This window comes from Emys orbicularis, chromosome 10, assembly GCF_028017835.1.
Source record: "Emys orbicularis isolate rEmyOrb1 chromosome 10, rEmyOrb1.hap1, whole genome shotgun sequence".
Classification (NCBI taxonomy): domain Eukaryota; kingdom Metazoa; phylum Chordata; order Testudines; family Emydidae; genus Emys; species Emys orbicularis.
In genome coordinates this window covers 23,714,383-23,737,744 of record NC_088692.1, presented here as the reverse complement: position 1 = coordinate 23,737,744, position 23,362 = coordinate 23,714,383, and the positions used below count along the sequence as shown (strand labels likewise).

Below are 23,362 nucleotides of genomic sequence, written 5' to 3'. Positions count from 1 at the left end.
TGAGGCCACGGCACACCTGGTGGCTGAGTTTTGTGACTTTGTCCTCAGCCACAACCATTTCAGATTTGGGGACAACTTATACTTTCAAATCAGCAGCACTGCTGTAGGTACCCGCATGGCCCCACAGTCTGCCAACATTTTTATGGCTGACTTAGAACAACACTTCTTCAGCTCTCGTCTCCTAGTGCCCCTCCTCTGCTTGTGCTACATTGATGACATCTTCATCATATGGATTCACGGGAAGTTGGCCCTTGAAGAATTCCACCTGGACTTCAACAATTTCCACCCCACCATCAACCTCAGCCTGGACCAGTCCACACAAGAGATCCACTTCCTGGACACTACAGTGCAAATAAATGATGGTCACATAAACACCACACTATACCGGAAACCTACTGACTGCTATACTTACCTACGTGCCTCCAGCTTCCATCCAGGACACATCACACGATCCATTGTCTACAGCCAAACCCTAAAATACAACCGCATTTGCTCCAATCCCTCAGACCGAGACAAACACCTACAAGATTTTTATCAAGCATTCTTAAAACTACAGTACCCACCTGGGGAAGTGAGGAAACAGATTGACAGAGCTAGACGGGTACCCAGAAGTCACCTACTACAGGACAGGCCCAACAAGGAAAATAACAGAACACCACTGGCTATCATGTATAGCCCCCAGCTAAAACCTTTTCCGGTACATCATCGATCTACAACCTATCCTGGAAAACGGACCACAGACCTTGGGAGGCAGGCCAGTCCTCGCTTACACACAGCCACCCAACCTGAAGCTAATACTCACCAGCAACTACACACCACACCACACCACAGAAACACATCCCTGTAACAAACCCCATTGCCTACTCTGTCCCCATATCTACTCTAGCGACCTCATCAGAGGACCCAACCACATCAGCCACACCATCAGGGGCTCATTCACCTGCACATCTACTAATGTTATATATGCCATCATGTGCCAGCAATGTCCCTCTGCCATGTACATTGGCCAAACCAGACAGTCTCTATGTAAAAGAATAAATGGACACAAATCAGACATCAGGAATGGTAACCTACAAAAGCCAATAGGAGAACACTTCAATTTCCCTGGACATGCAATAACAGATTTAAAAGTAGCCATCCTTCAACAAAAAAATTTCAAAAACAGACTTCAAAGAAAAACTGCAGAACTAAAATTAATTTGCAAACTTAACACCATTAATTTGGGCTGAATAGAGACTGGGAGTGGCTGGCTCACTACAAAAGCAAATTTCCCTCTTATTATTGACACCTCCTCATCAATTATTGGAAGTGGACCACATCCACCCTGACTGAATTGGCCTTGTCAACACTGGTTCTCCATTTGTAAGGTAACTCCCTTCTATTCATGTGCCACTATATCTACGCCTGTATCTGTAATTTTCACTCCATGCATCTGAAGAAGTAGGGTTTTTACTCACGAAAGCTTATGCCCAAATAAATCTGTTATTCTTTAAGGTGCCACCGGACTCCTCGTTGTTATTATGGAGATCAGCACTTTTCTATTTCATAAGTACTTGTGCTTTAGATACCTTTGCATGTATGTGTAATTGCTGGTGCCTGCTTACATCTGTGAGGAAAAAGTGAAACAGCAGATATTTTCAAGAATATTATGAATATACTGTTTCTATCATTGCTTATTCATTTAGCTCATAATATGTTACCACAGTAATATAGTTCAGCCAGCTGCACCCTTGTGGGATTACGGGGATAAGTGAGAAATTGCTTTCCATGTTCAAAATGGCTACTGACTTACTGAGTAAAGCCCCAAGAGGTATTGGGTCTCTCCTGAAGTACTCAAATGGGAATTGTGAGCCGGGGGGGCAGGCAGCCAGGCATCCTTTTAGGCTCCAAGGACATCTAGTTGTCCCGTATGCCCCATACTCCGCTGCAGTTGAGTAATCCCCCAGATAGGAACGAGTAGAATGCTACTTCCTGTAAACAGCCACACACTAGACTCTAATCACACATGACACAGTTAAGAGATTTAATGAAAGGACTAATGAACATTTACTTCCAAGTCAGAGCCAACTCTAACAGGGGATCTCAGATTAGCATTATGTCAAAGGAGGGGTTATGTGACATGGGGCAACATTTCTTTTTTAACCATTAAATCCAAACAGCCTTAATTATAGCAATTACATGTATTGCAAGAGTAAATGCATTAAAGGCCCACATGGCTAACCAACCCTTTACTGTCCTTCACAAAGAGAAAATAATTCTCCATCCTCATCCTAAACTACTTTCCAAAGTGGCAACAGAACTCCATCTCAATAAATCCATTAATTTACCAGTATTTGTTCCCAGACTTCATTCACATCCAAGTGAGGCAAAACTTACTCTTGATGCAAAAAGGGCATTCGTTTTCTATTCAAATAAGACCAAGGAATTTAGAAAATCGCCAAAACACTTTTTTCATTTTGGGATAGTACTAATAAGGGACAAGCAATTATATTGCCATGTTTATCAGAATGGGTTAGGGCTGGTATAGAAAGCTACAAATAAACATTTGTTCTGCTCTAAGTGGGGTTTAGGTCACACTCCACATAGTAGGTCTGTCCTATCCCAACTGAAGAAATATGCAGTGCTGCAACCTGGGGTTATATTCACATTCCACAAAATACTGTTAACTAGGTCACTGGATCTAGCATCCTGGTCAGATGCTTAGTTTGCTGTGTACTATAGCCATCAATACAGACTTGTCCCTCCTTCCAGAGAGTGTGGTACTGATTATGAAACTACCCCATGAAGTGGGAGTTTGCAGAGGTGTCCTGAAGAGAAAAGATCTCATCTGTAATCAGTTCTTCAAATCGGACTGTGTCCCTGCTCAATTTCCCTCTTCCTCAGAGCCCTAATTACAACTTTGGACCTGGAAAGGCAGTGGAGCTAACGTTGATAGCTGGAATGCCATATCCTTTTCATAGCATCACCTTCACTATAATGGTTGCTCCGAATACCAAATGTGTGGAAGAAGGAGCTGTTGCCCCTGGCAGAAGGAAAAATCTAGAGCAGAAATGTCCAAGAAAGACCTAGATAAATATTTTACCTAAACCAACAAAATCCTTCGCATCTCAAAGTCAAAATGGGAATTTGTTCATAAGCTTGCGGTTCCTGTACGAGACTCTTCCTTTAGATTGACCCTGCACAAGTACGCTATTACTTTGAAGAGAGTAAAAGCTGTGGGACAGAAGTTGCTGCTTCACTAACATCTTGCTGTACATGTTTCTAGACAGTGTAATGGGAATATGTAGCTTAGAGCAGCTGTTTGTACTACCTCCTTTTTTGTGACTAGCCATCCCCTGCCTTCCAAGTATGCATAATCTCACATTTGCTGAGTTGTGTGTAGGTCACTGGTAACTACCTATGAGCTTCTTCATAGTCACCAATCCACAGACACATATTGCCATATTTTGGGCTGGTTTGTTCACCTCTGCTGCATGGCATTTGGTCAGTGGGTGACAAGGAGATCTGAATCACTTGCCCCTGATGTATTTTAAAATATCACCAGTCTACTCTAAGGCTTCTGAATTTTCTCTAAAGTGATGTTTCTGGTGGTGAAAGAAAGTCAAGCATGACATACTTTGTATCTCTTTGCCCCTGTGTTCAGTATTGGTTTCTTCCCCTCATTTGGTTAGTGTCAGGAAAAGGGCTCTTTTCTTTACACTTAGCAAACCTAAAAAAAACCACCACCTCACCATTCGCTTCATGTGTTATGAATGCATTCTTCAGACTTTCCATTAGGCTAATTCTGGTAAAAGTGTGCTGTCCATAAATAAGAGTTAAAATAGGTTCCCCTCGTAAGCACGTATTTATAACATCCTTGAGCACAGATTCCATAAACTAAGCCATAATGGGGAATGAGGGGTGGTGGTGGTTGTACAGAATTTTAAGCTGCGCTAACTTTTTACAGATGGCTTTAATTTTCACTCCAGCTCTGGTCTGTCACTGTTTTTAACATTAAATTGTGGCTGCAGAAAAGAGAATGAAATATGAGCTCATAGTTGGTTTTTCCTGTGTATGTTCCTGGAAATACATCCCACCTGTGTACAGCTGTTTAACAAAAACTTACTCCCACTACCAAATTGAGCACTTGTTTTATATTTTAAACTTTCAGTTTTTGGAGTGGGTCAAAAGAGTGCAGGCCTTTTCTAATAAAACATTAATTGGTGTGTTTATACAATCATTGAACAAACATTCAAATATATAAGAACTTTTATTAAACATTAAGACTTTTTAAACTCCATGTAAAAAATGTGAACTCTTTCTGAAACATAATACCTTATTTTGTTATTTTATTGTAAGTCCATTGTAACTGCTTTATAATAAATACATTGTTGTATTCAGTGGTGTTGTAGCTGTGTTAGTCCTACCTTGTCTTTGTAATAAACACATTAAGTACACAACCAATCTGAATGTGATTCACACTAAGTTATTGTTTCTTGCACATGTGTAGATGCTCGCGCGCTCTCTCTCTCTCTCTCTCTCTCTGCGCTTTTCTGACTCTGGGGTCAGTGATATTCAAGCTAGTTAGCTGTACAAGAGCATTCATTTTACATTGAACAATGACACTCCACCCATCAAATCAGTTGTAGTGCACCTGAAACCTTCTTCCTCTTCAGTTCCCTCTGAAGATGTCAAGCTATCGTCTAACATGACACTTGGGTGTGTCGCCTGTTGACTTCCCCTCCTTTCATCCATGTCTCCCCAGCAATTGTGAGGGTATCACTACAATATTCCTGGTCAAAAAGTACTCTAGCGAATTTGGGCTTCCCAAGCGAGAGCCCAGTGCTACTAACTATACTACTAGTCCTGTCTTAAAATAAATAAAAACTCTTCCCCCTTAAACAGAAAGGATAGTTCAAATTGGTCCACACGCTTTAAACTATCACCTGCCTTATGATCTTAGATTGTAGAGGTACACCTTCACTATGTGTTCTCTGCTGATTTTACCGGATGGAAAATCCACTGTGTGTGGTTCTGCTCTGTTTTAGTTTTGTTGACAAACTGGTACACTAATGTGCTTTCTCAATTTAAACAGTTGACATACTGCACTACAATTTAGTCAGTGGTCTTAAACATAGATGTATTTTTATACAACTCTTTGAGCACTTATTTCATTGTGCAGAGAGAGAAGTATCTTTATCTTTAGTCTAATGCAGAATAATTTAACAACATGTTTTTAATTTCTTTAGGCAATCAGAGTTTTCTTCATGCTCCGTTCACTGTCACTGCATTTGCGAGACGAGCCAGAAACTCAGTTGCCATTGACAAGGGAGGAGGATCTAATAAAAACAGATGATGTTCTTGACTTGAGTAAGTAGCTTCCTCCCTGCCCCCCAATTAATAGAAAGTTGCCCATTTCCTTTAAGGAACTGACAACAACAACAACAACAACAAAAAAGGTATTCTCTTCATGTAGCTGCATGATGAAGACTGATGTCTTGGTACTAACTTTAGCTTCCATTAGAAGTCTGTTAGATTGGGAACATGTCCCACCAGTGATAGATAAAAAGGGAATTAAAATATTAAATTAACAGTCGTACTTCATTTATTTTTCCTTCCTTAGGTCCTTCACTAGAATTCCAGCTACTTTAATACCTGAATAGGCTTTTCTAGTAGAAATACTGTTTGTCTTAACTAGCTGGTCCTGAGAGGCTGCATTTTGTTCTTATTCTCTTGTGCTTTGGTTTTTTAATTCCGCCCTTCCAAAATGTGCACAAACAGAATGTAGAGGGCTAGAAAGTAAATTCAACCACATCTGCATTATCTTTCTGGTATCACTCTACCCGTGTCCCTCTTTCCTCATCACGTCTCTGTTCTAACATTTAAAGATGTTACACTGACTTTTTCTCCAATTGAACAGCACACCGACCTATCCCGAGGGGGTTTAAAATCCGCAACTGCAGGTCAGTGCAGCATGCCCATGATACAGTCTCTCAGCCTTAACCGATGCCTGTGTAGGAAGTTGAGTGTCAAGGTAGTCTCCATCGGCAATATCGTTAGAATGAGACTTTTGGACTCTTATTGAAGAAGCAGAAAACTGGGAGAGAAATAGAATCCAGTTGTGTGCTCTTCAAAATTTAATTTGTTCTTGTAATTTCTAGTAATTGTTCTAGTAATTTGTGAACTAAACCTTAGGTACCATTATTAACTTGTTCAAAACGATAAATGGGAAAGCTCACTGTACAACTAGGTTTAATCAACTGTTTTTACTTATCTGTGCATCTTGGTAAATAAGGTTTCTGTATAAATCAAACAACCTGCCACCAGAGTGATTCTGGCCTTAAATCACAGAAGCACAAACTGCAATAAACTTACTCCATGACTAAGATGCAGTATAAGAAAGGGAAATTTACCATAGAGTTACTCATTTTTATAGTGTGGGGTGCCTTTCTTCATTAAATAAAATAGCAGTGTATGTTGGGAAATATAATTTTGGTTTTTCCATCCTAGCATACAAAAAGTATACTAAAAATGTCATGCATTCCATTTACTGTAATAAAGATTAAAATAATTTAACTATCAATTTTAATTGATTACAGATAGCCAGTTGAGCACTTAACTGACAGTGTGCAGGCAGCTACCTTATTAAGAATTTACAGGCAGTGCATCTGAGTCTAATATTATTTAATATAGTGTAGCATGTCATAACTGAAGTAGATTCAAGTCTCCGCAAATAAGTGAAGTCTACCTCTGTCTAAATGGTATACTGTAAACTAAGACGAGAGAGAAAACTGAAATCACATTTCTGACACTTCAGACTCATAACACTGTAATGGTACACTTGATGGATTGATTTATTGGTCCTATTTACCACAGCATCTGTTTTTCCTGAGTTAAACACTTTTAGGTTGTTACGTTTATGTTCAATGTGACTATCTCATATGTGTTGTAAGGGAACTTTTTTAGCATAATTGATTTTATTGTGAGGCACAGAAACAAAGACATGTTAATCACCTGAGTGAAGAAAACTCTTTGAACTCACAACATGCCCAGACTTTTCATTTAATCCCAGAGTTTGACACCAGCACTGCTATGCAGTAGCCATGAGTTGAAAGAACATTCAGAATAAAAATATACAAATGACATCGAACATTCCACTTTAATTCTTAGTAATATTATCAACAGCTTATGTAAACCAGGTACACAGTCCTTGGACACACCCCATTGGGTTTGTGATACAGGAATTTGTAAAACAAGGTGATATGCTTGATATGTTCATTTGGTTATCAATCTCATTTGAACTAAAATTGAGCAAAGAGCTCCTGGAGAAGTTTCAAGCAATGTTGATGATAAAACAACATGACAGACCCGATTTATTGAAAAGGGGATAGATGCTGTCCCAGTAGTTAACTAAACTGGATTACTTACTAAACACAGCAAAAATGTACTAGTTTGCATGTTTAGTTTCACTGGTAGCAACATGGTATTTTAATAAAAGCTTAAAGATGACAAAAATGCTAATTGTGGGAGAGATCATATAGGGGATGACACATAGTAAGAAGTGGGTCTTTTTTAACTTGAGGTGTATATGATAGTTTTGACTTGGTAAATTAAATTAGTTTACTTTGGAAGGACTAATTTTTACTTTAATGCAGTCTTCATGGGGTATTCTGACAGAACAGAAAACACTTCACCAAAGTAGTAAATTTTATACTTATAACAGGTGGCACAACCTACCATACTTCCTGTTGGATGCTGATGAAATTTGGAGGTAGTTTTGCCAATCGTATGAGTGAATGGAAACTTGCACTGCATTTGCTTATCCAGCTGGCATAAGTGGTTTCAGAGGCCATTTCTATCCATCTCTATTTTTTAAAAGGCCAGATGTACACATTTAAAGCCAATTAAGAGTGCATACATTTTGCCTTTCTTTTTCGCTGCAGCTATTAACATACAACACTAAACATATCACTGTACAGATTTTGTATAGGTTTTGAGAACAGAGTTAATTATGTTTTAACTAAGTATTGCAAAAATCTTGGAATCCATGTAGAAACTATCCAAGAGGATGGATTTTCATTTTTGCAACATGCCCATAATTTTTTTTCTTTTTAAAAAATGTAGTTTTTGCCTCAAAATATAGGGAGCACACAATTAACAGTTGTTAGTTCGATAGGAAAACAGAATCCTAGCTGAATACAGCTGGTTATTCTCCAAGGAATTGACAACATAGAATTCACATAATTTCCTTTGTGTTCCCGAATTACACTTTTGTTCTTCTGTTGGGTCTGTGAAGTGGAATAATGAAAGTTTCCCACTGCAGGAATCAAGTATATAGTTTATAACTAACTCGAAATGCAGTTATGATGTAGCTGTCAATTTTGTTTGTGTGTTAAAGTAAATCAAATCGCAACATTCTTTTTCATTTTTAAAGTGGGATGATGTAGTTGTTTCCTGCATATTGATTATTTGATTGGTACCCGTCTCCTGCAATTTTTTACTTTCAGTAATGCTCATTGATGTGGTTTAATGTATGTTCCTGTAATCTTTTCCTGTTTTTATAAAATAATCATAATCAAGTTATGGTACAGTACATTAGAATTGTTCTGCTAAAGTAAATAAGTTGTTTAATATACTTTTCTCATGTTTTTATATTCCCAAAACGCCTCACCCCCAATATTTTTGCTCTTAAACAATTTTAAGAGTTGTATTATTTTCATTAAAATGCCTGATGGAAAAATAAATATTTCTTTCTTGGAAATATTAATTATATTCCTATTCTGTTACATTTTATTTATTGATTTATTTAAAAAGCACCTTTTAGAGACTGCACTCTGTTAAAAAATATAACTAAATGTAACTTAAAAAATGCACCTTTGACATAAATTAAAAACAAATCAAACAAGTCACTTGTTTCTTTGGGAGAACAGTTATACTATATTGGGACAATACAGCAATTCTCTCAGGTAACACAGGATACAAGACTACTTATGAGATTTTTTTTTACGATGCATGGAAGATTAATCTTCACCTATTATCTAGGTTTATCTTCTTTGTATCTATGTATCTTCTACATAAATTTCATAGACTTTGAGAAGGCTTTTGATAGCATTCACAGGACCAGCCTATGGTGCATTCTGCAGGCATATGGAATTGCTTTCCGTATAATCAACGTCATGAAAAGCTTCTATTTCAACTTTACATGCAGCATTGATCACAGTGAGCTCAGTTTTGAAGTCAAAACAGGAGTACGTCAGGGATGTGTCATGTCTGCAATCCTCTTCAACGTTGCCATCAACTGGGTACTGCAGCGTACAAAAGAAGACATGCCAAGAGGCATTAAATGGACACTCTTCTCATCCCTTGAAGACCTGGACTTTGCAGATGATGTCGTTTTCCTATTACATACCCAACACCATATACAAGAAAAAACAACTCGACTCAATGCATTCAGCGAGCAAATTGGACTGAAAATGAGACCGATTTCACGACCTTTAATATTGACTCACCATCACCAGTATGGATAGAGGATTATGTTCTCACCAATGTAGAAATATTCACATACTTGAGCAGCACTATCAGCCAGGATGGTGGAACAAGCCAGGACATCCAGAACAAAATCAATAAAGCCAGGAACACCTTCAGGAGCTTAAATACAGTCTGGAAATCATCAAAATACAACACAAAAACCAAACTCATCAGAGCTACGTACTTCAACACTACTTTATAGTGCAGAATGCTGGGGAATGAGAAAGTATGACATGTCCAAACTGTCTTCATTCCATACAACCTGCCTCAGAAAAATCCTCCGTATCTGGCCCAGAACAATCTCAAACCAAGATCTATTGACACAGTGCAGCCAAGAGGATCTGAGCGCTGTCATTGCCAGGAGGCATTGGAGATGGATCGATCATGTGCTTCGGATGGAAACTGATTCCATCATCAGAGTAGCAATAAGATGGACACCTGAAGGCAAGCGAAAATGAGGCCGCCCAAAACCAACATGGCGAAGAGCTGTGGAAGCCGAGCTGAAAAACCTGGGGCACAGCTGGGGAACCATTGAAAGATTTGCCAGAAACAGACAGAAGTGGGAGAGCTTTGGCACTGCCCTAAACGCCAGAGGCATAATAGGAACATGATGATGATGATGATGATCTTCTTTGTAAAGATGGTACATGTAAAAAGAGTGGGTGATAGGTAGTGTACAGTATTTCCAAAACTTGGAGCTCAAAAGTCAGGAGTCAGACCCAAAAAAATTAGGAGATAAGTTATTTTTCACTTTCATGATTAAGCCTATTTATTTTAATCATAGATGTGAAACCCTCATTCCAGTTAAACCATATGTGTGTATTCTCATTCTGCTGGTTTCCATATCTATAGCCCAGATAGCTCTCTGCTTGTCTCTCCCTAATCTGAAGTGACACAGCTGCCATTCTATCCCTCCCTTATTATTATCAGACATCCTTTTCCATCTGCCAGACCCTTCTCTCACAGCATCCTGCCTGTCACGTTTCCCCTCCTTGCACCATGATAGCCTCCTGTGGACACACTATTCCCTTCACTCCTCCCTCCGAACGTTCTTCTTGCCCTCACTTTTTTTTGCCTGAGTTACATATTGTGAATGAGGGCAGACTGGCTTCCATGCCATTGGGAGCAAAGTGTCAATATCTTTGTTAGGGACAACCTAACATCTGCCTGCAAAGTCTGTAATGAAATAGTAGCTTTCTTGGCAAAAGCAGCTGTGGCTTCCGTTTCGGTGAGAAAATGGGAGATGACCATGGTTGGTACAGGAAGAAAAAACAAACAAACCCAATACCAGTTTCTTTATGGGATGATGAGCAGCTTGAAAACAAACGTCTAAAATCACAAGACGTGACATCTTGAGAGTTGGGCACTCAGTAGTAGACACTCATAAAATAATTGTAAGACCCAACAACCATCTAAAAGATGACTGCAGGTGGCTGGTCATTGGAAACTGAGTAAGTACACTGCCAGAATATGTAAAATTTCTTCCCACACTCTCCATTCAGCAAGATGAATGGGGAACACAAACCAAGAAACTGCTTCTGTTCTCAAGCCATTGGGTAGTCCAAGCAGATCACTTCTATCAAAAAAATCTCTACGTGGATCAGTATTCCTGCCATTTCCAGCTCCCTGCTGAACAGCTGGCTGTGTTGTGAAGGGAGACTATTTGATTGTTTACACAGTTAAGTTCTGCACAGTCTCAGATTTATTGCCCTAAGGCACTTTCAAATTGGACTAAGGGAGGGATAATTGTGAAGAGATGGTAATTGGTTACTGTTGGCGCATCTGAGGCCGTCTTGCACCTTCCTGCTTGCTCCAATTAAAGGAGTTCCATTTTTATCCCCTGAACCAACTATGCGTCTGGTAAGATGCACCAATTGAAGGCTGGGGAGCCCACCTCAGTCAAGTCCAGCCCCAGGAAGTTTCACTTCACATAAACAAATATCTCGCAGGCCCAATGAATAGCTCTGAGCTATTCATTGGGCCTGCGAGATATTTGTCTACCATTGAGAACCAGGTGGTACAAGTTCTTGTAGACAAAACTGCTGCCATGTTTTGTCAGAAGAAGCAGGGAGGTGAAAGATTGCCTCAACTGTGCCAGGAGGTTATTCTCCTATGGAATTTATGCATTCATCAGCATTTCCCTGAAGGACTGCATTTCACCTTCCAGGACAGAGAAACACACTTTCAGATTCCTTCATAGACCAACACAAGTGGTCAGTCATGAATGATGATGTTCTCCAGATTTTCCACCGCTGGGGTACTCAGTAATAGACTTGTTCGTGACCAACCTGAACAGCAAATGCACCAAAATGTTGCTCCAAGGCAGGCGGCAGGCTGCAGTCTGGGCTCCATCACAGATGCCTTTCTTTTTCCATGGTCCAATCATCTCCTCTATGCATTTCTTCCAGTTCCTCCGATTCTGAGGGTACTCAGGAAGCTGAAGTGAGACAAAGCATCATAAATATTTATTGCACCAGCATGGCCAAGACGATATTAGTTCACAGACCTGCATCAGCTTTCTGTCTAGTCACATAACTTTTTCCACCAGTTGAGGATCTTCTGTCTCAGAACCAGGGCAATATATCCTAACCTCAGATCTCTCCACCTTATGACATGGATGATCTCTGGTTGAATACCAATGAGAAACTGTGCTCCCAAGTGGTACAGCCCATCTTGTTGAGCAACAGAGAGAAATCCATTAAAACCCTGTATGCAGCAAAGTGAGAGATTTTCAGTTTGGGCACAATATCAACACTTACTGAACCTTCTCTTAGTTCAGTACACATGTAACCTCCATCTGTTGCACCTGAAATCATCAGGCCTTTCAGTGAGTTCCCCTGGCTTCTATTTCTGCACTACATCTGCCGGTAGATGGGTTTTCCATTTTCTCTCATCCTCTCATTTCCCAATTCTTGAAAGGTCTGCTCAATGTTTACCCTCCTGTGTCTGATCCTGTACCTATATCTGATCTCAATCTAGTCCTCTCCAAACTCATAGGACTCCCTTTCAAGCCTATGGCTACAACCTCAATACTGCTATTGTCTATGAAGATGGCTTTTCTGGTGGCGATCACTTCTGCTAGGAGGATTTTTCACAACTTCAAGCTTTCCTGGCCGATCCTCCTTTCACAGTTTTCCATAAAGACTAAGTTTCCCTTAGGCCACACCCTAACTTTATGCCTAAGGTAGTGTAAGCTTTACCCCTGAATCAATATATTCATTTGCTGGTGTTTTTTCAAAAAGCCCCATTCTTCTAAAACTGAAGCAACACTTCCTACTTTGGATGTTCATAGGACTTTGGCATTCTACTTGGACTGCACTTGGTCCTTCAGGACTTCCCCCAGGTTTTTTATAGTCTCTGCTGAGAGAGTTGAGGGTCAATCAGTTTCAACTCAGCAAGTCTCAGATTGGATTTCTGATTGCATTAAACTCTGCTACAATTTTGCTAAAACTCCTCCTCCACCAAGAATAACAGCTCACTCCACAAGGGCTCAGTCCACTGTCAGCCTTTCTGACCAATGTCTCAATAGCTGATAGCTGCAAGGCAGCAATGTGTTTGTCTATGCATACCTTATTATACCACTCATTTTTCCATCACTCAAGTTTCCTGTGACAATGCCAGCTTTGGCAAGTCAGTGTTATAATCTTTGTTTAGATGATCTGAAGTCCCTCCACCTGTAAGGGAGCTGCTGATGGAATTTATATGTGCACAATCATGCGGAGAAAAAATGGTTATTTACCTGTACAGTAAGGCTTGTTCCAGATGTATTGTGCACATATACATTCCATGACCCTCGCGCCTTTGCTGCTAGTTCGGACATTATATACAACGGTTTGAAGGAACGGAGAAGGAGGTGGGCGAATGTTCCCCTTTTTTTGCCCTTGACTGAGAGCAGGGGTGTGAGTGCTGCCTAGTGGTATTACTGGCAAAAGTCTCCCACTTGCATGCATGCATATACAGGTGGAATGTGTATGTACACAAACCATCTCGAAGAACAGCAGTTAACTGCCCAGGCAAGAAGTAATGGAGAGAAGGTTGTGAATGGTGTTCTAGGTGGCCCGTTACTCAACTAACACTCTTCTGATTTAGCGGCCACCGTGTCCTCCTGTTACTCTCACTTTTAAAAGGATTAACTTGAGGATAGTCTGCTCTCAAACTTTTACAGAACCATCCTGCTACAGTATAGGTCAGGAGGATGCACCTACTGTGGATTTGTAACTTGCATACAATAGGTAAACCAGATCTGTGTGGTTCTGATCTGACTATCTGGTGAAGTATGTTCTTTTCTGTCAAACTCATTACCAGAAAGATATTGACAAAATAGAGAGGTCAGAGAAGAGCAACAAAATGCTTAGGGGCTGGAGGTAAAGTCACAGGAAAATTTGTTTGAGAGAGATGTATAGCTTGGCTAAGCAACCACTGAAGTGTGTGTGTGTGTGTGTGTGTGTGTGTGTGTTTGAGGGACGTCTAATATTAATTGGATAGAACTAGGGTAACGGTATGATAGAGGATTTAAGTTGAATACTGTATAAGGAAAACTGCTAGACTGTGAGATCTAGTAGCTTCAGAAATAGTCCCCCAAAGGCAATAGTGGAAGCCCCATAACTTAATCCATTTAAAGCTAGCCAGGAAAACACACACACACACCCCTATTCTATATCTAATGTTTATGTTTTTACGACATGATTTTGTGCACTTCTGTCCTTAGCTGGTGTGTAGTGTTTGTGTGCTGTTAAACAGCTCTATTCCTTCCCAGAAATGGGTACATTTCAGAAGTGAGTGGGGTGATTCCGATATCAGATACGTAAGGCTCCATTTAAGGTTTTTTCAAGTGTTTTCTGAGAATTATGATTGAGAGGTTACTAGTACTAGTGCTGTAGGACCTGGGCACAGTAGATGAGTGAGTTAAGGACACAGAGTCGTTATTAATTCTGAATTCTTGTGTTCTATATGGCTTAAAGTGAGCCTGCACCAAATATTTACCCGACTAAATATTAGAAGTTCTTTAGTCATCCAGCTTGTATTCTGACTTTCTAATACTTTTTAAAAAAAAATTCTTAGTGACAAACTTGCTTTGTGGCCTTAATCTGTAAGATATTAATGCATTTTGGGAAATGGATTGTGAATGAGCATTTAAGCATGTAAATTACTGACATGGAAATTCAAGAAGAAATCTGGGAAGCCTATTCCAGAGGGCTGTTCAGTGGATTGACCCATTGTACCCATTTGAAATAAATAAAGCTGCTACAAATTATTATAAATCAATGTGTTCACTAAAAGTCTGGCTAATACTGGCTATAGTTTTCTCCTTGGTCATATCCTTTTTGAACTTTTATTAAAAATAAAGCCTATGTAGAACATGCTATTACTCTTATTAAAAATTAATAACTTGTTCTTTGAAGACAAAAAAAGCTTCAGAGCTTGGCATCTTACTGCATTTAATAAGTCATTTGCAGTTGTACTCCCCTCTATTTTTGTATTTGTCCTGTGGTTAAATGACTACCACTTACTTTTAGGATGACATCAGTTCCTTGACTTTGAAGGGTGAATGGAACCTGAGAAACCCTCTCCCTGTAATAACTTATTGTCCCATTCAGTTTCTGAATACATACGTGGTAGCTTAAATTTGCAGCAATAGCTAAATTTAACGTCCGTTCAGGGAGAGCAAAGGTAGAGCTTGGGGGTGGGAAGGAAGCATGATCGTGTGGCACTCTTGTGTAAGTGTCTGAAACCTATTAGTTTTTGTCCTATTGTTCCTTAGCAGAATAAATTAAGGTAGTGGCTTTTCACATTTCTCCATTCATTAAAATCCTGTTGGTATCCTAAAGATAAGCTTCAAAGAAATTAAAAATTGGGCTCATGCCTTTTTTTTTTTTTTCCTGAGGTATAAAGAAGGCCTGATTGGGCTTTTAAAATTAGAAATACCAGGAATGTCAATTTTGGTCCCCTTGGTTTTGCTCAGACTTATTGGCAGGTCTGAGAAGATGTATATGGTAGTACTTTAATAGAAAAGATGTGCAGTGTTAAGCCTTTAGCAATTACTTTCATTATCCAAAATGTTGGAGTCATAAAAATTAAATGTGTTCACACAAACAAAAGCCAGACTTAAACAGCCTGAATAAACATCCCTTCCCTGCCCATCAGTTACTTAACTTTAACACTTCTCGTTCTTGTGGCATCATTTCACTACTTCTCCAGTCATACTCTTCCAGGGCAGGGAAACATTTCTAGTGATAAAAAAGCAGAACCTTTAATTATTGTATGCAGGGCCGGTGCAACCCATTAGGCGACCTAGGCGGTTGCCTAGGGCACTAGCATTTGGGGGGTGGCATTTCGGGTCCTTCGGCGGCGACCGTGGCGGCCGGATCTTCGGCCGCCCCAGTCGTCGTCGTCATTTAGGTGGAGGGATCTGGGGCAGGGGGGGCGCGAGGAGGGCCGCCTGCAGCAAGTAAGGTGGTGGGGGCGCGGCACGCAGGGGAACTCCCCACCCCAGCTCACCTCTGCTCTGTCTCCTCCCCTGAGCACGCCGCCCCGCTCTGCTGCTCTCCCTCCCAGGCTTGCGACGCCAGACAGCTGATTGGCGCCGCAAGCCTGGGAAGCGAGAGAAGTGGAGTGGCAATGGCGTGCTCGGGGAGGAGGCGGCGCAGAGGTAAGCAGGGGCGGGGAGCTGCCGCATGGCTCCCCGGGCCGGGGGGGGGAGCTGCTGCAGGAGGGGGGGAGCTGCTGCGGGGGGTGCCTTAGGGCGGAGGGGGGTGCGCGGAGAGCTGCCACAGGGCTCGGGGAGGGGGGGGCGCAAGGTGGAAGTTTCGCCTAGGGCGCGAAACATCCTTGCACCCGCCCTGATTGTATGTGGTGCTTTTATACCCCCCCCCCCTTAAAAAACAAAATTCCTTTCCAGTCTTATTCCTATCTTGAAAGATTCTGGCCTCTGACTCTAGACGTCTCCATATTTTCTGTTAATGCTATTTCACATACATCACTTTTCCTTCAGATTTATCTTAATCCATCGTACAAGCCATGTGACAAATCCTAATCTTAGCACACCACTCAGGTAACTAAGATGTGTACTGGAGAGTTCTGCAGTAGCCAGGATGGGAAGCGAAAGGAATCCTTGTCCAGCAAATCAGTGCATAGTGCCCTATAGCTGCTACTGAAATCTTAGTGCTACATTGGCACCCGCAACTCCCTTCATGGAACCAATGTATCCATTATCCCTACTGTATTCAGGAAGCATTCTAAAACACTCCTTCACATCTTTACACTTGGGTGCAGAAAGACCTTGTGGAGCACAGCTTTGCAGTGTATGAGATAGGACCCTCTGTACAGTGTCCCAGACTCTTACCCCTTTCCTTCCCAACACACAGTGAAACTGCACCAAGACTGCCGCATTTGGGGCTCTCTGCAGTCATGGGTTGTGGAGGAGGCAGGATCTGATTGGATCAAAAGTAACATGCAAAAAAGTCCATTCTCCTATGACTAATTTTATTTTATTTCTTCACATTTTCAAAATACATCTTATATGTGCCCATCCAGTGCTCTGGGTGCCTTACTATAAATTAAAAATTACAGCATAAATCTCTGGTGAAACATAGTGCTGTAAAACTACCACTCTACTCTTCTGCACTCTGCATCCTAAATCATGTATCCAACTGAAGGAAGAGGGTTGGATTTAAGTATGTCGAATTTAATTAATCAAGGAACTTGGGCAAGAGGTTGAGAATGACAACCCTAGTTTACAAAGTGCACTTGGGTTCTTCATGTTTTTTAATTTTCGGTGGCATCTTTCATCCAACGAGCTTGGAGCACTTAACATACATCCGCCTCACCACACTCCTGCAGGGTAAGATTTTCCCCATCTCATGGACGTAGTAAATGAGACACAGAAACTGTGTTACACTACTCTTTTCTTGTTGATGCCCCAGGTTTGCAACTACTGGTGCTAGCAACCATTAGGAGCCCAGAATTCGACGAAGTGCCAGTGGTCTCTGATAACACCACCATCCCTCTGAGCATGGTTAGATGACAGTGGTTAAAATGCTGCGGGCTGCCTGGAATCTCATCTACATTACTATTCCCACCATTGCTACCACAGGTGGAGCTGAACTGGTGGTAGTAATGGTGGGTAGTTTTTACAAGAGAGGCTAGTTGAAAACGTAGCAAGAAGCCATAACTTGCTCAAGATAATAGACAACGCTTATTTCAGAGCTGGGAATAGAGGGTGGGATTTTTCAAAAGCACTTAAGAGAGTTGGGAATCCAGCTGCCATGGACTTTCATCACTTATGTGCTTCTGAAATTCTTACCCAGGACTCCTAGATCTTGACCCCTAATTCTGTGCTTTAATTCCTAAATGATCCTTCCTACCACCTGATAGAAAGTCAGGATTTGTTTCAGATTAAATCTTTAAACTACTTGCTAATGAAGTTTCTGAATGCTTCTTCCACAGTCTAGATGTCTTTTCTAAACTCAAAATAGTTGAAGGTTGAATCTTACTAGAACTCTGGAAATGTAATTGATAGTGTGGTATATGTGGGGGTCATATCACCAACACATGAGAGCTTTTTCTGTATTAACCCGCTGATGTGGCACAACATAATTGAGTTGAATAACTGCTGTAGAACAGCATCTCTTAATAGGTACACAAGAACTGTGTTTAATCACTCATAAAATATTTTTTTCCCTTGGCAACAGAATGGCTGGTGGAGAGATTTTTCTCTTCCAGGGAACATGTCTGTTGTCATAAAGAATAGAAGTTTGTCTTGAATTCAAGCAGCAACAATAAACCGAAGTTGATGTGCTTTGAACTCTTATTGACATTGAACTATGCACAGCTGTGGTAATAGGAGTACTTGTGGCACCTTAGAGACTAACAAATTTATTTCAGCATAAGCTTTCGTGGGCTACAGCTCACTTCTTCAGATGCATAGAGTGGAACACACAGACAGAAGATATTTATACATACAGAGAACATGAAAAGGTGGAAGTACGCATACCAATTGTAAGAGGCCAATCAACTGAGATGAGCTATCAGTAGCAGCAGAAGAAAAAACTTTGACGTGATAATTGAGATGACCCATAGAAGGTGTGAGGAGAACTTAACATGGGGGGGAAAAATTCAATTAGTGTAATGACCCAACCATTCCCAGTCTCTGTTTAGGCCTAAGTTAATTGTCTAATTTGTATATTAATTAGAGTTCAGCAGTCTCTCTTTGGAGTCTGTTATTGAAGGTTTTTTTGTTGCAAACCTGACACCTTCAGGTCTGTCACTGAGTGATTAGAGAGGTTGAAGTGTTCTCCCACTGGTTTTTGAATGTTATGATTCCTGATGTCAGATTTGTGTCCATTTATTCTTTTGCGTGGAGACTGTCCAGTACATTGGCCAAACTGGACAGTCTCTACGCAAAAGAATAAATGGACACAAATCTGACATCAGAATCATAACATTCAAAAACCAGTGGGAGAACACTTCAACCTCTCTAATCACTCAGTGACAGACCTGAAGGTGTCAGTTTTGCAACAAAAAAACTTCAGAAACAGACTCCAAAGAGAGACTGCTGAACTCTAATTAATATGCAAATTAGACACAATTAACTTAGGCCTAGACAGAGACTGGGAATGGTTGGGTCATAACATGGGGGGGGGGAATTCAATTAGTGTAAAGTTCTCCTCACACCTTCTATGGGTCATCTCGATTATCACGTCAAAGTTTTTTCTTCTGCTGCTACTGATAGCTCATCTCAGTTGATTGGCCTCTTACAATTGGTATGCATACTTCCACCTTTTCGTGTTCTCTGTATGTATAAATATCTTCTGTCTGCGTGTTCCACTCTATGCATCTGAAGAAGTGAGCTGTAGCCCACGAAAGCTTATGCTGAAATAAATTTGTTAGTCTCTAAGGTGCCACAAGTACTCCTGTTCTTTTTGCGGATACAGACTAACACGGCTGCTACTTTGTAAGCTGTGGTAATGTCAGCCATTAGTTTTAGTAGTAACTCTACCACCCAGGGTTACTACTAAGTACCAAGGAGATAAAAACAGTACAGGTTTTTTTTTTTTAAAGGTGATACTGAATTCTCCAGAAAATTCAGAGCCTCTGTGGGAGAAAATCTATAAATAAAGGTATCTTGTGCCTGATTTTTGAGCTGCTAAGCAATGCACAGCTCTGATGGCACATTAACATCTCTGACAATTGGACACAAGGCCTCTAAATTGGGTCTCTAAAAGATGGGGTGCACAAAGCTAAAAACATGTAAATACAGCAGAGTTGGCAAATGTGTGAGTCTCTAGAAAGCACATCCATCACATCAGTAGAGATCATTTGAATCTCCCACCTGGATGAATGAGCCTAGATAATCCCAGATGTAGGTTGGAGAGGTTAAGGTAAAAACAGACTATACTGAAAGTATTATGCAGTATAATGCAGGTTCTTTTTTTCATGTATAACACTTCATTTCTAAGGAAACACATTTTATAAACTGAGTCCTTTTCCTGCAATGTCTAATTTAGACCATAGAGATTATTATACATTCATGGTACTGTACTACCAGTTCAATATCTAGTGACATTGTGTGCAGTGCACATCTAAAGGTGCCCCAAAGTTGCTTTTTTTGGGGGGGAGAGGGGACGTGGGATAGTAAGACACAAAAGTAGTTGAGAGAGAATGTGTAGGAAGGTAATAAGTGCAACTATCAGGAAAATATTATCTTGCTTTGGTTACTTTTAATCAAGTGTGCCTTAAGAGAAAAATGAAGTATTGTTCAGCACTTTGGAAACCAGCTTTGTGAGGTGAGCTATATGAACTAAAACTGTATTATAGACTCATATCACCTTTTTAGATTTAATTTTTTTTTCTCTGTGGAAAAATAAATCAGTTTAACTGTCCAAAAGAAATAGTTGCTGAAAATTTTCCAGTGACTTTGCTGACCAGTATGTGCAGCTTAAACATGTTAAACTAAAACAGTGATGATATTTATGATAATTATTTAGGGTACTTCACCTTCAAAGCCTTTGATAACATTTTAACTAATTCTAAAAGGTAAATAGCTGTAAAGTATTGATGCCCTTATTTTCTATGGGAGTGCTATAGACTTTAAGTAGCTTGCCCAAGGTCCCAGAAACACTTGTAATAGTAGAGACTATAATTTGGGAATTCTTGATATCTATTGTGGTGCTTGGGTTCCAGAATCATGAGCTGGGAAAGATTTACATGATTCATTTAGCACAGGAACATTCTTCATGTGCTAATTCTTTGTGTACATTACTATCTTGTATGCAGTTCTTCCAGTTAATGATGCAATTCATTCTAAAAATTGAATGATTTTTGATGTCAGCGTGTGTATTAACGCAGTTTATTGTCACACATTAATAAATATCTGCATAAGTAAAAGCAGGTGACTAGTATCCTAATACTCTATAGCTACTGTAGATTCTTTTTGTGCTGTGACAAGCATTATGCTGAAAACTCTAGTGCAAGGACCCTATCCACTAATCCAGTTATCTTATATACTTAATTGCTCTCGCTCTCTGTACAATACAATACCATCAATTCATTGAGGCAAGTCTGAACATCTAACTTTGAGAAATATGCGGTTGACATGAGGCATCTTAAAATGACAGTGGTGACACATGCAGGAGTATGAAGTTGAAGTATGGCATGCCAGCCTGCTGTCTCCTTGAAAGATCATAAGTAACTCCTTTCCTATGTTAATAGTTTTATTCCTTACTGGAATCTAGGGGTCCCTCAAATCCAAGACTACCATCAGTTGGTAAGCCAGCAGTCCAGCTGATGTGCTTGAGAACTGGTAAATCCACTCCAGCAAGAAAGCTGCCGGATGTTTCAAGTAGTTTTTATCTCAGTACTGTTATGGATGAGTTTTAAAATTGCAAATGTTGTCAGATGAATATTTATTATGACTGAAGGTCCAAGACTGCATGGGGAAGGGGAATTTTAAATGACCGTACTGAATGAATCTGCTCTTCCTCATGCCTCCCACCTTCATGGCTGCTCTTTATTTGTAGCATCTGTCACCCACCTTTTCTTCTTGCTTTTCTGAAACAGCCTCCCCGTGGCACCAGAGTTTCCATTCTGTATGAAACTGGAGTACCCTCAGCAAACTCTTACTCTTACCCTCAGTTACTCTTCCAGTGCAAATTACTCAGCAGATGTCAACAGAGTCCATATTTATAAATAACTCTGTCCCACTAATATAGCTTTTTTTGTTGTTGTTGCAGTTTAGCAGGTGGAATGAATAAATGTGTGTGATTACTGCTTGTGCAGGTACTTTGCTGTATGCTTGACTTTGATTTAGAACAGCTTGATTGAAGTACCTTAAGCTATCTTTAAATCAAGCACTAAATAGATCTCATCTGACTGTCACTTTCCTCTTTGCTTACAATGTACTGGAGTGTTTTCTTACTATTTAGATACATTTTGTTGTTGTTTTTCTTGTTTGGTTTTTTTTGCATCTTAATAATCTGGGAAGGATTCTGTTCTTTCTCCATAAACTAAAGTATCTAACATAACTCCTCTTTTAAAGCACAGCTTCAAATACATAAATGGAAGAATTTCAAGCTAATATCTGATGTTTGGTCAAACAAAAATCATTGTTCAAATTCTAAGCTGATGCTGAATAAGAAGAAAAGCTGATCCCTTCTTGTAATACCGGCAGCATGACGAGCATGGGTGGCTTCTCTCCTTTCCCAAGGGAAGTTAAAAGTGGTTGCCAGCGTGGGTGAGGTGGCTGGGAAGAACTGAAACTGTTTTAGTCCCTAAAGTGTTGGCCAGTTTCTCTCTTTTTCATGGCTTAATTGTACCTCTCCAAGTCCTCTGAAACCAGATGTCAGAGTCTTCCCCTTCCCTCAGGCATGAGTTTGGAAATCTTGCAAAGGGTTTGAAGGTTTGAAATGTGCCTATTGTTTCTGTGGGGGTGCCAGGTTTTATTCCTCATGCTGTCTTGTAGTCTGTTTTATAATTAGTTTGCTGTTATCAACAAAATTGACTTAATAGGTTTAGCTGTAAATATCAACCTGGAGTTTTCAGAACTGTGGTGACTATCTATAATTATTGTATTGTTAAGGTCTGAAACATTGTGTGACAAAGTTCAATAGACTTGTCTTATCTTACACTTCGAGATCTGTACCCAGATTTCGGTTAAGGATATTTCAGTAAACTCGTTAACTTCACTAGAGGCCATTAATCCATGTAGGTTTTTTTTTAGTGTGAAAAGAAAAATTAATTCTTTTTTCAGAAGAAATTCAGTTGCCAAATTGCTCTAAAGTGGAAATGACTTAATTTTTCTCTACGACACCCTTCTGCATCATTCAAAAGTAGATCTTTTATGTGCAGTGGTTTTTTTGTTTGTTTGTTTTGTGATAGTGACCTTAAGTTGTTTCCCCCCCTACTAATGACTAAATTTATCTATTTTGGAGGTTTTGTGGTTGACTAGTGTTGAATTTTACTAAGAATTTGCTGCAGTAACAGACTAGGTGTAATGTGACTATTTCTTTTTCCACTAAGTAGCTGAATAACATTTCTAGGTGTCTTGTATGCCTCTTGTCATTTCTGAACCAGTTCTCCAGCATAGTATAAGCAGATGCTGTGCTTCCAGGGGTGCCATTTTCCAAATGAGAAGTAAGAGCTTTACCACTTGTCATAGAATGACACTTTTTTCAAGAGTAGGGGTATTAAAGTCCTGTTTAACCATATTAAACTTAAGAATTTGTGCTCTAACTAAACTTTCCCAGTCTCTAAATGGTTGTGGTGTGCTCTTAAATACTGGTTTGATTCAGTTATTATGGGAGATGGAGAGAGGGTAGAGAGAGCTAATACAACCACAGAGAAAATTTGAACAATCAAT

The 23,362-nt window shown here is 40.0% G+C and overlaps 1 protein-coding gene across 1 annotated transcript in view; it reads left to right on the top strand.

Moving 5' to 3' along the window:
• The window catches only part of CLEC16A (C-type lectin domain containing 16A), a 179,282-nt gene that overhangs the window by 90,127 nt on the left and 65,793 nt on the right, over window positions 1-23,362 (top strand). Inside the window, exon 18 of the mRNA XM_065411644.1 lies at window positions 5,229-5,349. Within this exon, the coding sequence (XP_065267716.1) occupies window positions 5,229-5,349 (121 nt within the window). The remainder of the gene's footprint in view (window positions 1-5,228; window positions 5,350-23,362) is intronic.